Raw genomic sequence first — 14,708 nt, forward strand, 5'->3', positions numbered from 1 at the left:
TGCATGGCGGCAGACTCTTTCCAATGCAAAAAAGTACCCATCACCAAGTCCCCCGCGCACTCAATTTCTTTTCTTGTCCTACTACTACTAAAAAATCTTCAACTAACTCTCAATTCCATAATTTAATGAATATTCCACCCATATGGCACAGAGCCAGGCATTATTATTGCACGGATGCACCTCTTTAGCCGCTTAAGAAAAGTTCAATAATGCCCCCATTTGTCCTTTACTCGTGTCTGTGGCAAGTTTCACCCCGGCCGTCCCGTTACCTTTCCTAATCATGGACTCTAAGTCCTTAATATATGAACAACCTACCTTCGTCGAGAAAACAAGAAGCGTTTTCTGACGGATGGAAATGGGAAACTTAGCTGCATCAGTGTCGACCTTGCTATGTCTGGCGTCCCTTCTTTATTTACATGGAAGAGTTGGTGGTAGTGGATATATCAAGTATAATACTGGAGGCGGCATTGTTGGAGGCAAACTGAATGTGCATTTAGTTCCCCACTCGCATGATGATGTGGGATGGTTGAAGACAGTTGATCAGTACTATGTTGGATCAAACAACAGTATTCAGGTACTTGTGTTCTGGATTATGTGTATCAATGATATGCATGATGCAATTAAAGTGGACTGGTTACTTTAGGGATATTTGAGCTCTCTGTTCTGGCAATTGGTTATGCAGGGTGCGTGTGTGGAAAATGTACTTGATTCAGTCATTACGTCGTTGGGCCGCGACCCAAACCGGAAATTTGTCTATGTTGAGATGGTAAGCATCAGACGCGATGATACTAGTCATGTAACTTTTCCGGCTAATCTTGAAATGTTACCGTGTGAGATCTTGAGATTGAATTCCATTGTGATGAATCTTTAAACTAGTACTTAAATGCGACCTGATTGTTGTACGTATTAAGGAAAAACGGATTTCCAGATGTTTTTAAGAATTTACTAGAATGTGATCTATGTTGGCTTTTTAAACTTGCAATGGTGAAACTGCTAGAATAGGCTTTCTTCAGTAGATGGTGGGAAACCCAGAGTTCAGAAATTAAGCAACAAGTAAGACGGCTTGTGGATTCCGGGCAGTTGGAATTCATGTATGCTTCTTGGTTCTATCCTGGATTTAATTTGCCTCTTCTGTGCAGTTTCAAAAATTATACTTGATTGAATCTCTGGTGCAGAAATGGCGGCTGGTGCATGCATGATGAAGCAGCCACTCATTACATAGACATGATTGACCAAACAACTCTAGGCCACCAGCTGATAAAGAGCCAATTCAATAAAACTCCTCGAGCTGGATGGCAGATCGATCCTTTTGGACACTCTGCAGTGGAGGCTTACCTACTTGGAGCTGAGGTGTATAAAGTCATTGGTTGTTAACACAATTATGAATGACTTACTTAGCAGTCATAAAAATTTTCTCTATTTTTCATTCTGTCAACACTTTTGTCCTTTTAGCTAGGATTCGATTCTGTTCACTTCGCACGAATTGATTACCAAGATAGGGCAAAACGCAAAGTTGATAAAGCTCTTGAAGTTATCTGGCATGGATCTAGAACATTTGGTTCCTCGTCTCAAGTAAGAGGATGTCACATCTAGTATCACTGGTGCTCCTGCTTCTAAATCTTATAGCTAACTCTGCTATCTTGATATCTGGACCCTGCGCAGATTTTTGCAAATGCCTTTCCAGTTCATTATAGTCCACCAGATGGCTTTCACTTCGAAGTGGATGATGACTTCGTTCCTGTCCAGGTTTTCTTGTTATGCAAAAAATGATTTATCTACTTATATGATCTTACGTCCTTTCTTCTTATAAGTTTCAGGGTGATCACCTTTCTGCACTTGCTAAATTGTAGGATAACCCACTACTGTTTGACTTCAATGTTGAGCGACGAGTTGCTGATTTTGTAAGTGCTGCAATGGCTCAGGTAAACTCCTCTGGATTTCCTGTCCTGATAGATTCTAAACCTTCCAGAGCAGTTATGCATGAATCAAGAAGGGTCTTTGCATAACGTGGATGATGCTATAACTTTTCATGTTTCACAGGCAAATGTGACACGTACAAATCATGTTATGTGGACAATGGGTGATGATTTCCAATATCAGTATGCTGAGTCTTGGTTCAAGCAGATGGATAAATTAATTCACTATGTCAACAAGGTAAAAATTTAATTTTTTTGAACAAAGTACATCTGTAATGAAAAATATTATTTGTTTCTCCATTTGTTTGGCTGTTAAGGTGAAATCTGTTCAAAGATGTAACTAAGAAACTCCAACAAACTACTTGCTCAAAGATGAGAGCCATTGAGCTTTTGGATGTACTTGGTTCAATAGCTTGGTTTCCGGTTTCCCATGGTGCCTGAAAACAAAATCTTTACACAAAAGTATCAATGTGATTGGCAAGCTCCCACACGTTTTCTACATGAAGATGCTCATGAAGCAGCTTTTGGCTATTATAGTTGGTTGGGATGCGAAACTTAAAATTGTAGGGACCCAGGGATGTCATGCTGATGTTGATTTAATCTCATTGATCTAGTTTCCTAAGAAGCTAAGAGACCATAGCCTTGGCTGCATTACTTGTTTGTACTGAAAATATTACTCTTTTAACCATGAAGAACATTTTGCAGGATGGTCGAGTGAATGCATTGTATTCTACCCCATCTATTTATACTGATGCAAAACATGCAGCGAATGAAACCTGGCCTCTGAAAACTGCTGACTACTTCCCGTATGCACCTCCTGATTCTTTCACTGGCATGTTGTACAATCCAAGTAGTCTAACTAAGTGATGCAGATTTTTGTCTGTCAATTCTTTGTAGATATGCAGACAGTGCGAATGCTTATTGGACTGGTTACTTTACAAGCCGCCCTGCCTTTAAAAGATACGTCCGCACGCTGAGTGCATATTATCTGGTAAAAACTTTAGAGTGTAAATATCTTGATAATGAACAATTAAAATAATAGGCAGACTACTCTCCTGATGCTTCACCTTCTGCATAAAGTTAAATCTACCAAAGGAATAATTCTAGATGTGGAAATCCCAAACTGATTCTTTCTTTATAATCAACAGCATTAAGTTTAGTTTTACATATCAATTTAAGAAAGAGCGCTTTTTCGGGGTAATTCATAGAGAAGCATGTTAATAAGCTATTATTAAACTACGACAGCATTAAGTGCTATGCAGCAGATTTAATGGTCCTCATGTTTTCTTTCTATGATTAAGTTGTTTTTACATGTCATTGATGTGAATATGATCTTGCGATGACAGGCAGCTCGCCAACTAGAATTCTTGATAGGTTGGAGATCAAAGGGTCCCAACACTTACAGTTTAGGAGATGCTTTAGGAATCGCCCAGCACCATGATGCTGTAAGTGGCACTGCTAAACAGCATACAACAGATGACTATGCAAAACGCTTGGCAATTGGCGCTTCTGAGGTGAGGCTATTTATGCTACTAGAATATTTACTTCGCCGTGCTTTCTTTTCTTTTTTTTTTCTCTCTCTCTTATTTTACTTACAATCCCATGTTCTAAAATTTCACAGGCTGAAAATGTTGTGAATTCAGCTTTGTCATGCCTAATTACAACAAAATCTAAAGGCCAATGCAGTGCACCTGGATTGGCTTTCAGCCAGGTGATTATCAATCTTCAGAAGAAACATTTCTTTCCACGTACTAAGCCCATATAAACTACCAAGTACTGCCGTTCTACTTCAGTTCTGGGGTTTTAAAATTTGTTTTCCTTATTAATTTAGCTGTAAGAGTGCCACTCTTTTGGCCGTTTTAAGATTTCAAAGTTTGCTTACAGATACTTTGACCACTAGCAAGTTCCTCAAAATCACAAAATGCCAAATAAATCTGATTTTGCACCGTTGTCTTGCTCTGCTAATTCTCAATTTACTTCTCCAACAGGGGCGAGAAGTATTTTGGCTGAATAGATGCACTAGACTATTATTAATTTGTGAAATCCAGATGTAACACCATCTTTTCATTGATTTGCTAACAGTGTCAATTGCTCAATCTAAGTTACTGTCCACCAACTGAGGAAGATATTCCTGCAGGGAAGAGTTTGGTAATGCTCCCTTCCTATTGCAAACCGTATTTTTAACGTGTGCTTCAAAAGTAACAGGTTATGACTTTAAACTGTCAGGTTGTTGTAGTATATAATCCAGTTGGATGGAATCGTACTGACATCATCAAGATTCCGGTAAGCACTACTATTCACAGCATTAATTAGGTAGAAAATATCGAATTTCAGTTTTGGTATAACGTGAACGAAATGTACTCCTACCACCTAAACATGAAGATTGGTAAAGGCTAAACACTGAAATATTTGCTCTTTTGTCAACCATTTTGGATGCAGCTGTAGAGAACTCTATATTCAGATTATGTGCTGGCTTTCCTTTTTGGCATTTGTAGAGAAGTGGTTTATGTGTATACTTTTAGCTTTACGTTGCGCTGAAACTAAGATCAACTCTTTCAACAGGTTAATGACCCTAACCTGGTAGTTCAAGATTCAACAGGCAATAAGGTTGAGGTGCAATATGTGGAGTTGGATAATGTTACAGGCAGTCTCAGAAACTTCTATGTTAAGGCATATATAGGAATTTCACCTACACAAGTTCCAAAATATTGGCTTTTCTTCCAAGTATCTGTGCCACCGCTTGGTTGGAATACTTACTTCATCTCTAAAGCATCCCAAAAAGGTACATCTCCGAAAGTTTCTTTGCTACATCCTGTAAGCTATCAATATCATTAATACATTTATTTTTTGTAGAAAACTTACCTGCAATTCCATTTGTATACTCCTGCCATAAATGTTCAGGAAGCAGCAGCGCACATGTCTCCTTGGCAGACATTCCACGGAATGAGACCATTGTTGTTGGGCCTGGAGACTTGAAACTGTCCTTTTCATCAACATCTGGACAACTTGTGCGCATGTTCAATTCTAAAACTGGGGTACGTCCTATGTCTTGAAAATGTTCAACACTTATCAAAGTGAAATGTGCTGCCTCAGCAAATATTAGTTTGCTAATTTTTTTGCACGTTATTCTGATTTCCATATAGAAATCAAAGTTTCAACTTTCGAGTACTATGAAAATTGCTCTTGCATTGTCCTATATTTTCGAGCCAAATACGTCTCGACCACGTATTGCTTGAGATAAGGAAATGGATTTGAAGCTGACTGTCTTGCTTTTCGGCCTCAGCTGTGGTAGGAAGGCCCTAGCCCTCGCCATGGGTGCGCCAACTTTGACATTATTTGAATTAGTCCTTTCAAAGTTGTTCTCTTTTATGTTTTGACATGGTCTCGGTTTGTTCTCGTTTCTGTTATCTGTTCTTGTGGGTTGCCGGGAGGAAAGGGAAAATTAGGTCTTGTCTTGTCCATCGGTATATGTCAATGCTAGGAGTTTTACACTTCTTTCCTTAGGACAGAAATTTCGTCATAACGATCAAGGCCAATAATTCGGGAAGAGATGTTCAACTACAAAAGCCAGTCCCCTAAGACCTTAGCATGAAATTGGGCAGTAATTAAATGTCAATAACTTTTGTATTAGCACATCAGGATGGAATCATGGAAATTTTCATATATGGTGCCAATTTCACCATGACCAATGGAAGGACCTAGTTCGCAACAGTCAACAAATTGGCATCTTATGATGTCATTCTGTTGAGGAAACCTGATAACTGTTAATCTCTGACATGCTGCAAAGACAATTTTATGAGGATGCAACCAGCCTTTCTTTTCTGCTGTCTGTTTTGACTGATGCTCCGGGATATCTCATCATTTCCAATCAATCTATGTAATTTCATCAGGTGGATATACCTGTACAACAAAGCTATCTGTGGTATGGCTCAAGCGCAGGAGACACTGATGGCCAGGTATCGACTTCTGTGTAATTCGACTAAAATCAACTGTACAATTGCAATTCTACTTTTGAACCGATGAATTAATTATTGATTTCCATGTCTAATATCTTATTAGCCCTCTGGTGCTTATATTTTCCGCCCGGATGGTTCTCCTCCAAGAATTGTCTCAAGATTGGTGAGTGAAGAAATTTAACCCAACAGAAGATGCTCATTTTACGATTGACTTGAAAAATGCATAAATTCACACACATTTCTTGTTTCCTGACAACACTGAAAAATGAGAAATATTTTGTTTCTTAGCAGAGATCATTGGATGCTGGTTTGAAATGCCAAATTCTAGTAGCTTATCTACTCTATCCACTAACTAGCTCCAAAACTTTTGATATAACGTACAGGTTTCCTTGAAGGTTATACGTGGACCACTATTTGATGAGGTTCACCAGGAATTCAGTTCATGGATCCACCAGGTTTTGATCTTCGATGACTTTGTGTTTGTGGAATTAGAAATATGGGGGCTTCCTAAAATGCAATTGGTCACACACCCAGATAGTTACTAGACTTTCATAGTTTGGTCTATGCTTTTCAGGGAAACAGCACCTGTATTAGACACATTTTTTTGTCTTTCTTCACTCAAGTCATGCAAATTTTTGCATTCAATGAAGTTCTGTCTTACTTTCAAATCTCAGGTCGTTAGAGTGTACAAGGAAAAAGAGCATGCAGAATTTGAGTTTACTGTAAGTCAATAATATTTGCTTGTTGTCTCTTATTACCGAAACCAATGTACCAAATGGACCTCACTTTTAATCAATTATGAACTTATATGGTATTCTTTTCATTGAAGATTGGTGATATCCCCACAGATGATGGTATCGGGAAGGAGGTCATTACTCGATTGACTGCTAATATGGCCACAAACAAAGTGTTCTATACTGATTCCAATGGAAGAGACTTTCTGAAACGGGTAATTGTCATGCAACTCTTTACAGAGAACACCAGAAAATCGCTTATCTTTATTATAAAGTTTCCCTGATTTGCTTCCATCTGCTTACTTGGTCACATGTATCAGGATTTTTGGGTCAACAGCACAAATGGCAGTCTTAATTTTCTGTACTGTGAAATTTCCTTCACTGAAAAAGTACACTGGTTTGCTTTTGTCAAGAGAAAATTTTCGCTTTAATGCCACCACTGTTGAAAGTCTCCAAATATGTCTTACTTACATGAAGATCAGTTTCAGAGATAAAGTTCTTTTGGGTTCATCTGGAACCATAGGCTCTAAGTTTAGGCAGTTGATAAGTTAGTAGCAGCTTAAAGTTCACATTGGATTGCAATTTTTCAAAGAAAAATTTTTATGTTTATTGTGATCACACGTCTCAATTATCTTTTTATCTTATATACATCAAATCACTGTAGTATATTTTTCTACAAAAACTCAAAAAAATAGCAATCCAAATGAGACCTAAATCTTCCACTGGAAAGCTGCTTCTAACAGATCTATACACTTTACGGGCCATCTATAAACCAATTCATTTAAAATTGTCAAATTAGCAAAATTCAAGGCCTCACTGTACAACTTGAGCAAATGCCTTGAAGCTTAACTGGAAAAAACATTAGCTCAGATATCGATTACATTGAGGTGGAAGTTTGTTGTAGTCTACTTTATCATAGTTAACAAAAACCTCTGTTATTCTGTCTTAAATTTGAGATGAACTGTCAACAGCCAAATGGTACTACTGTCTTAGAATGTTAAAACCTGTATTGTCGTAGTAGCAACAATGGTATGGGCAATGCTACTTTGACTTTGTCATACAAATGATATGCTACTGGCACAGGAACCAATATGTCCACCGGAAAGTACTATTGCAATTTCCGGGTAATCACGCTCAGGAATGGACACTAGTTCCTGTTCGTACAATCCCAATATGCAGGGTTCCATTGTTATTCTTGAGCTCTTCCTGGCTGAGCCGTTAGTACTTTTAGTTGATTATTAACTGTCTTGGCTAGCCTAGTTTGTCTGGCTTCCAGGAGACATAATCAAGATTTTACTTTCGTTAATATAATGTCGACTAGCTCCTTCTAAGAAAATTATAGAGCCTGAGATATCAGTGCTTAAAGTTCATAGACTTGTTATGTGATATCCATCTGATATTTCCAGTCTTTTACTTCACACTTTCTGGTTAATTTATTAATAATTTGCTTTGCATTATGTTGGTTCTCAGGTCCGAGATTTTAGACCTGACTGGCCTCTTCACGTTACACAACCAGTAGCAGGGAACTATTATCCAGTTAAGTTCTGAATCTTATATACTTGAAAACTGATGTTTACTGAACTTGAAACCTTTATCTAGTTAACTACTAACCAGTTACAGGAAAGGGTGTCAAAGATGAAAATTGAGCTCACAGCTCTGTCTGTCCTGGATTAGCTGTAATAAATTGATGTCTTATAAATGGTTCTATCTTTATGTGTATCCTTTGTTGTGTAGTGCTATTACATACATGATAGGCTTCATTTCTTGGCTTTTTTAGTCAAAGCCTAAGAAAGTACGTAACTTGAAAATGTACTAAAATCGCGTCTTTAGTAGATTGTACTGTCTCATATTGATATGTATGATGGGAATCAGACAATATATGACTCCAGATAGAATCATACAAAAGGCTTGTCAAATATTTGTCCCATTTCACCCTTTTAATCTTTTGGGCTGGGCAGATATAATGAGCTAGAAATTGGGATGATATGAAGTTTAATATTCTCCAGTTTTTCGACCATTTTAAAGAATATATGCTGTGATTTTCTTATTTTGATGACTAAATCTCCATTTACTAATACAGCTTTTATGTCTAATTTTCAGCTTAATAGCGGAATCTTCATAGTGGATAACAGCTCTGAATTCTCTGTTTTGGTTGATCGTGCCTGCGGAGGATCCAGCATTAAAGATGGACAAATAGAAATCATGCTCCACAGGTTCAAGTAGCGTCTCTAAGCTACATATTTCTGACATTGTGCTGACTGATCTCATGATTGAATGCTTTAATGTGGGCATATGCCTATATCATTTTCCAGACGCCTAATTGACGATGATGGTCGTGGAGTGAACGAAGCACTTGATGAAGAAGTATGTGTTGGAACATTATGTCAAGGACTCACGGTATGGAGTTTCTTGACCATTCGGATTTGTTTAATTTCCTGATTGTATGGTGTCATAGACTTGAGATGCAAATTCTAGATGTGGAAAGATCAGGTTCTTGATAATCCAGCAGCTAAAATCGCAAATGTAGTCAACATCGTAGCACTATTTGGTAAATTCGAGGATGCAAATCCTAGTCTTAGTTTCCATTCTGTGCTCCACAGATTTGGGATATCTTAGTATAACTAGGAAACTCTTGAAACTGTCAAGTTGGAATACACCAAAAAAGTTTTGACATTTTCTTGCCTTTGTATCTTCTGGGAGATGAAACTGGCCATTTGATATAAATTAAATTATAATCAGGTTCGAGGAAATTATTATGCAAGCATCAATCAGCTAGGTGCTGGAGCTCGCTGGCGCCGAAGAACCAGCCAAGAAATCTACTCACCTCTCCTTCTAGCATTCACACATGAGGTAACAAGAATCCTTGTTGCCATCATAAAAAGTGACCAGAGTCTTCTGAATTGTAATCCTGTGCTAATCTTAAAGCTATGTTTCAGAAATCAGGTGATTGGAAATCTTCCCACTTGACAAAGGCAACCATTATGGACACAAATTATAATTTGCCCCCTAATGTGGCATTAATTACCCTGCAGGTAATTGCTTACGAAACCCCTCCACATGTTGCCTGATGTTTTATCTAGTACTCACGTTAGGTTTGCAGGAGTTAAATGATGGAAGCGTGCTTCTCCGTTTGGCACATCTCTATGAGGTATTTTCCACCACCATGGTGCTTCCTCTTTCTTTCTTTTTCCTCCCTTTCAAATTCAAGTAAGAAATGAAGGACGGGTGGCTTAGTGGATTGCCATTTGCAGAGGATTGCAACTTATGCTTAGGTTGATGAGTAGCTGGGCATTGGACGCTGGTAATTGAGATAATGAAACTAAAACTTTCCCAACCAACGAGAAGAATAATATGATTAAATGGCAGAAGTACTGGGGCATTTAAGACGATTCCACCTTGTTTCTAAAAGATAGATAATTCAGATGCATAGTCAATTGATGAACATACCAACTTGTTTAAGAGATTCTTATGATGATCAGGCTGGTGAGGATACAGTACTCTCAACGTTAGCCGCTGTCGATCTGAAGAAGTTGTTTGGTGGGAAAACGGTACGTAACAAGAAGCCTCATTTCATCTTCTTCAGCGTTTCATCCATACCATAGCCATAGTATAAGATTGCACTTTTTCTGCTGATTTATGCACATAACTTAGGCTACAGGTTATAGGTACTGATTTGCACAGATAGATTAAAGATTACTATGTAAACAGCCATCGGGGAAGAGTATGGCCAGTTTTCGTCGTGCCAATAACCTTATCTACTATGCTTCTTGTGAATAAAATTCATATTGAAGAGTCTGCTCTCTCGAGTTTGAGTAAATTATTTTCCACAAAATGCAGATGAAATCAATAGTAGAAATGAGCTTGTCAGCTAACCAAGAGAAATCCAAGATGAAAAGAATGACTTGGAAAGTTGAAGGTGAGAACGCGAAAGATCCTGCACCAATTAGGGGTGGCCCTGTAAACGTCAGAGCACCCGTTGTTCATCTTGGCCCCATGGAGATTCGTACTTTCCTCTTGAAATTTTGAGAAGCTTATCATCCATTTTCCAGTATAGCTTTTCTTTTCTGGAATACGGTGTAATACTTAAAAGTTCTTAAAGACAATGATTAAAAGAAACATTCCTGATAATTAATTCTACACCGATCATATATAAGCCGAAGTTCGAAAAAAGCATTAAGCGAGTTTGATGGATTATGACATTTTGGTATAGAACACAACCTTTTCCGGGTGAACACCCACAGCATACGGGTGAAATTCCCTAACATATGGAAAACTCACGGCTAATCTGGCCCTGGATGGTTGTACCTCTTAAGATAGATCTAGGCTACAGTTTTAAGATGATAAAGGCCAGTAATTAACACTACCAGATATCAACAGGAACTCCCCCCTTTTTTTAAGATGGGAGCGTTTATCAGTGTCAGTATACATGAGCACCATTAATTCGTCTTTGAACATGCCTGACAAATCTTCGGGAGATTTTCCAGGGACGAGACTTTGCCAAGTCATGTTATCTGACATCTTCAAGCAATGCTCACAGGTGACAAGACCAAATCAATGAAATTCTCATACAAACCAAAACAATTACTTCCCTTGAAAAGATGCAAGCACACAACAGAAGGGACCATAGAATCAGCCACATGTAAACAAATTACGAGAGACTCAGCATTTACCTACTCTTCAGGTCTCTTGAAAAAATTAAGGCTTTGCCTTACAGGGATCTTGCAGCATATTGAACATTGATCATGTTCCGGGTTCAATTCCTACTCATTCCAGAAGACAAAAACGACATGACAGAGCATTCACTAGAATGATTTTGAGCCTTAAAATGCATAGAAACATCTAGATAGAGAGAAGCACATTTGAACAGAGCATCTTAGTACTTTCCTAAAGTCAAAACTGGATATAGATTGAGATCAGGATTTAAACATGTGAATGTCATTGCCTGGGAGTGAAAGCGCAAAGAAGCAGAAAAATTAAATCTAAAGGTTACAAATGACAAAACAAGGTTGCTGCAAAAACATCACCACTTTCAGCAACTCAGGAATCCCTAAAACTCCTAAGAAATTTATTTCTTCTTTCCACCTTTGGCAGCGTCACCAGCCTTTGTCTGCAAAGCAGGTTGTAAGAACATTGTCAATCCAATTAGAAGAAATGTGGAAGGAAAAAAGTTAAAAACGACCACAGCAAACGCTAATGGAAAAGAGAATAGGGGAGAGGGGGGGCAGGTGGAGGAGCACCATTCCCACTTCTATCGAGCTTTTTGTTCGTGGAAAACAACAAATCTAAGATGACAAAAAGAATCTGCTTGGGCCTGGCTGCATACAGCCATGCACCACAATTTCAACCAGGCCCCTGGACTATGAAATACAACTAATTTACCTTCTTTACACCACGGATCTTTTTGGTTCTGTTCTTCCTTTCTTTGAGCTGCTTCCTAGATTTCTCCACCTTTGTATCCAGGCCATTCTACATCAAACATTCAAAAATTAAAACCTTGTATTTACATATAAACTATTCTATCCATCAGATACCCAATCGCACAAGGCCCATGACTAAACTACACAATTTCCAAATAGAGAATTTGCATATGCACCATTGAGTCATATTCCATACACATTCTATGGAAAATTGAAATGAATACTAGCAGAAATGCATAAAAAATAACCCCTCCCCCGGTGTCACATTTATTTTAAAAAATGGTTTCAAGCACACATACACCATCTCCACATTTTCCATAATGAGAGAAATGGAAATGAACAAGGATTTGAATCATATAATCTGTTTTCTTAGTGCTTTCTTTTCAAATACTCTTACATGTGTATTAAGTGAGACCAATTTTACTTGATCAAATCATTATAAGAAAGAACAATGAAATTAAAACCACAATAGCGAACAAGGAACAGTGAGCAACTGCCAAAGATCTACTCCTAAAGATTACAGATAGTTTGTCGCATCAGTGATCCATCCAATATCAATCTCTCAAAATATTCTCAAACATTACCTAATTTATATGTAATAGACATAGCAAAAATCCCACAAGAAGAAATAAAATAATAATTTCTAACTGATAGCTAAGGCCGTCTATTCAGTTAAATCTTCAGATTGATTCATTCATCCAATTGGACCATCAGATATTGAAAGCCTTGGTTTTTACATCACAGAAAGAATGGTGGTTATGCGCATTAAAAATTAGTTTTTTTTTGAGTGACCAATTATGTGCAGCAATGAAGCTTGTCATACATTAGTTCCAAACAACCATAGTCCTTTACAAAGTCAAAGAACAATTTTGAGATGGCACAAAAGTGGAGTGCCAAAAAAGCATTATACTTTGCCTGACTACAACAACATTAATGAATAGAAGCATATCGTGGCCTATCACCTTCATCAAATATTACCAAGTTGACATGAACTTTGCAACTAACAGAGAAAAATGAATTTACCCTGATAAGCCGGTACTTGGGTTCAAATTTCTTCGCATTCTCAACAGAATCATAAATCAATCCAAACCCAGTTGACTTGCCTCCCCCAAAGTGCGTCCTGAATTTGAAGACAAAAATGGCATTCGGGTCCTTGACCTCATACATCCTTGCCAATTTCTCCTTCAACTCAGCCTTTAAGAAAAGTAAAAATTAGAAATAAAAAAAAAAAGCAACAACTAAAACCAGTAACCCAACTCAGCTCAACACTCTATGTTTATCACAAGTACCTCAAGGCACGTCACCATAGTAAATTTAGTAAATTGCAGTAGTAAAGTAATATACCAGAGAAAACAAAACCTCTTATTTCCAAATCCCAACAACAATACTATCCGATGAATTTTTCCAATTCACAAGATATCTATGCAGTGAAGAAAGCAAATCGGAACTCAACGAAATGCCCGTCTAACCCATCCATTGTGTGTGTGTGCACAAAAATAAATATGAGCTGACAACAAACTAGCTAACACTTCAAAGAATTAACTATTCTATAAGTTAATACAATATATTAAGTGTGAAAGGAGTTTCAACCTTGGAAACATTAGGTCGCCCTGGATGCAGAACATCGATCACCTGCACCACCAAAGGGAACAAGCACAATAGAAATGAGTAAAAATACCTTATTTCCCTTCTTTTTTTTTGGTGAAAAAGGAAAAGATTTGAAAGTCAAAATAACAATTGAAAGACTCACGAATTGCTTCCTGGAGAGAAGCCGATTAGTCATAAACTTCCTGGTTCGAATAGTCACCGCCTTGTCCGCCATTTTCTGTGTAAAATAATCATCCACCCACCACTGAAAAAGTTAGTTAATAGCTCAAAGAAAGCAAAAGGCAGATCATGAGGAGTTGTTTGGAGAGAAGGTCGATACAATTGTCTCCTTCGATGCCGTCGGCCGCCGCAACGCCCCTCACCTGCCGATTCTGCTGCTCTCGCCGAGGTTGCTCTTTCTTCTCTCTCAGTTTGAAGTTTGCAGAGAAAAGTGCTAGAAGTAGGGTTTACAAGTTTTTAGATTGTTGCCCAATGGACGTATCATGGGCCAGACATACAAACTTTGTTATCGGACAAAAGTCCAAGAGTTATATCTTGGCCCACCTTTCTTGGTTTTAAATACGGCTTGGTTAACTTTTCTTTTGGTCTTGCGATTTTAATCTCAGATGATGGGCTTTTTTTAATGGGCAAAAACAAAAAACCCCTTGTGATATAACTATTCTACAAAAAAACCTCCTGTAATCTCAAATCATACACATTGGTATCTCATGATTTAAAGAAAAGTGAAAAATTAACAAAAATCTTTAAATTTAATGCGTTTGGATCAAACGCGCTGCAACTGCGCGTGGTTCTTCGGAAAAATAGTTTTTTAAGACAAATTTGACCTGAAATACCTGCTTTGCCCCTCAAACCTTAATAAAACTACCATGACTCTTCTTCAATTTCGCTCCAAAAAACCGAAGATTTTTGCTTATATTATTAGCGAATGAAACTGATGAATCAAAAACCGTTTGTTTTAGGTTATTTTTTGCTTATATTATTAGGGTATTTCTGTCATTTTCACTCAAAACTGTTTGTTTTAATAATTTTTGTCAATGTTTCAAATTACTTCAAACCATGAGATACCGACACGTATGA

The 14,708-nt window shown here is 37.8% G+C and overlaps 2 protein-coding genes across 3 annotated transcripts; one reads left to right on the forward strand and one right to left on the reverse strand.

Moving 5' to 3' along the window:
* The first annotated feature begins 171 nt into the window (after window positions 1-171).
* On the forward strand, window positions 172-10,734 carry LOC113702299 (alpha-mannosidase-like). 2 transcript variants are annotated; one of them, XM_027223429.2, is made up of 29 exons: window positions 172-574; window positions 683-766; window positions 1,003-1,091; window positions 1,176-1,350; window positions 1,453-1,572; window positions 1,663-1,746; window positions 1,851-1,922; window positions 2,041-2,154; window positions 2,622-2,722; window positions 2,814-2,907; window positions 3,263-3,430; window positions 3,538-3,627; window positions 3,999-4,064; window positions 4,143-4,199; window positions 4,479-4,698; window positions 4,818-4,951; window positions 5,807-5,872; window positions 5,976-6,035; window positions 6,256-6,327; window positions 6,547-6,594; window positions 6,702-6,821; window positions 8,077-8,142; window positions 8,707-8,825; window positions 8,919-9,003; window positions 9,346-9,456; window positions 9,543-9,638; window positions 9,707-9,754; window positions 10,086-10,154; window positions 10,444-10,734. In XM_027223429.2, exons 1-29 carry the CDS (start codon window positions 350-352, stop codon window positions 10,630-10,632), a joined length of 3,042 nt encoding a protein of 1,013 aa, XP_027079230.1. In that variant the 5' UTR covers window positions 172-349; the 3' UTR covers window positions 10,633-10,734. The 2 variants fall into 2 exon arrangements, with proteins under 2 accessions (XP_027079230.1, XP_027079231.1); XM_027223430.2 differs by having other exon boundaries at window positions 175-574; window positions 8,707-8,819.
* Window positions 10,735-11,486: 752 nt separating this feature from the next.
* LOC113702301 (small ribosomal subunit protein eS24z-like) lies at window positions 11,487-14,121 on the reverse strand. The gene is made up of 6 exons (XM_027223434.2): window positions 13,951-14,121; window positions 13,774-13,848; window positions 13,614-13,655; window positions 13,047-13,217; window positions 11,986-12,072; window positions 11,487-11,713 (listed from the first exon to the last, which is right to left on the reverse strand). The coding sequence occupies exons 2-6, from the start codon at window positions 13,843-13,845 to the stop codon at window positions 11,672-11,674; spliced, it is 414 nt and encodes a 137-aa protein (XP_027079235.1). The 5' UTR covers window positions 13,846-13,848; window positions 13,951-14,121; the 3' UTR covers window positions 11,487-11,671.
* Window positions 14,122-14,708: the final 587 nt, after the last annotated feature.

Source organism: Coffea arabica, chromosome 7e, assembly GCF_036785885.1.
Source record: "Coffea arabica cultivar ET-39 chromosome 7e, Coffea Arabica ET-39 HiFi, whole genome shotgun sequence".
In the NCBI taxonomy this organism is placed as follows: domain Eukaryota; kingdom Viridiplantae; phylum Streptophyta; class Magnoliopsida; order Gentianales; family Rubiaceae; genus Coffea; species Coffea arabica.